Source organism: Poecilia reticulata, linkage group LG7 (genome assembly GCF_000633615.1).
Source record: "Poecilia reticulata strain Guanapo linkage group LG7, Guppy_female_1.0+MT, whole genome shotgun sequence".
NCBI lineage: Eukaryota > Metazoa > Chordata > Actinopteri > Cyprinodontiformes > Poeciliidae > Poecilia > Poecilia reticulata.
This window is the reverse complement of record NC_024337.1, coordinates 31,128,499-31,129,439: the sequence shown is the minus strand read 5'-3', so window position 1 is coordinate 31,129,439 and position 941 is coordinate 31,128,499. Positions and strand designations below refer to the sequence as shown.

The following is a 941-nucleotide window of genomic DNA, read 5'->3' as shown; positions in this document are numbered from 1 at the left end:
AATTATTGTCTGAATAAAATAACTGAATCACAACCAAGAGGTTTTTCATGTGAATATATTTTCTTTTAACTGTCATCTAATATAACCTTTGGTTGAAGTGCAGTATTTGTAGTTAATTATTGATTGAATTTAACATTGATTATACTTTTTTAATAGTTATTAAATGACATAATTCCCATTTTCATAACTTGTAATTTGGATTAATTTATTATATTTTTGAATGTATTTTTCCCCTAATGTTTGCAGCTGAACTTCTGGACTGTGTTTGGTGATAAAATGATGCTGATTATTGGATGGATGGATGTATTTACCTTCTCTCTTCATAGATCCCACAACAACTGAATGTGGAAATTGGACCTGGTATGATGGTCGCTGTTTCAAGTTTCATGAAACTCTCAGAGACTGGGATAATGCAGAGGTACAACACATGTGATGATCACAGCAGATTTTCTACACTCAACAGAAATGTACATTTTTCATATAAGACAAAAAATTCACCAACAACAAGGTTACAGAAACTGATTTAAACAAATAGAACCATAATTTCTAAAGGTCGATATTCAGCTGCAYCAACTGTCTCACTGCACAGAGGGAAGTTTAAACCACTGGTGTCTTTTTCAGTTCCACTGCCTCTCATTCARAGGAAATTTGGCCTCAATTCAGAGTGGAAATCAGTACAACTTTATCAGAGACCTTGTCCACAATGCATCCGGAAAACACACAGAAAGTTGGGTAGGAGGCCATGATACCACACTGGTGAGATTTTAAAAACACAAATAACTGTCTGGTTGATCACTTTTTATGTCAATATGCATTTTTCATGGCACTTTGTGTAAATGCTTTGAGACGACATTTGTTGTTAGTTGGCATTTTATAAATGAACTGAATTAAATTGAACAGTTGTTCCTAATAAAGTGGTCAGTTCAGTCAAAGACATTCCA

General features: G+C 33.7%; 1 protein-coding gene across 1 annotated transcript in view; it reads left to right on the top strand.

Annotated features, from left to right (window-relative positions):
• The first annotated feature begins 301 nt into the window (after nt 1-301).
• Nucleotides 302-941, top strand: part of LOC103468119 (galactose-specific lectin nattectin-like) — a 1,507-nt gene continuing 867 nt past the window's right edge. Inside the window, exons 1-2 of the mRNA XM_008414969.1 lie at nt 302-418; nt 622-756. Of these exons, the coding sequence (XP_008413191.1) occupies nt 302-418; nt 622-756 (252 nt within the window). The remainder of the gene's footprint in view (nt 419-621; nt 757-941) is intronic.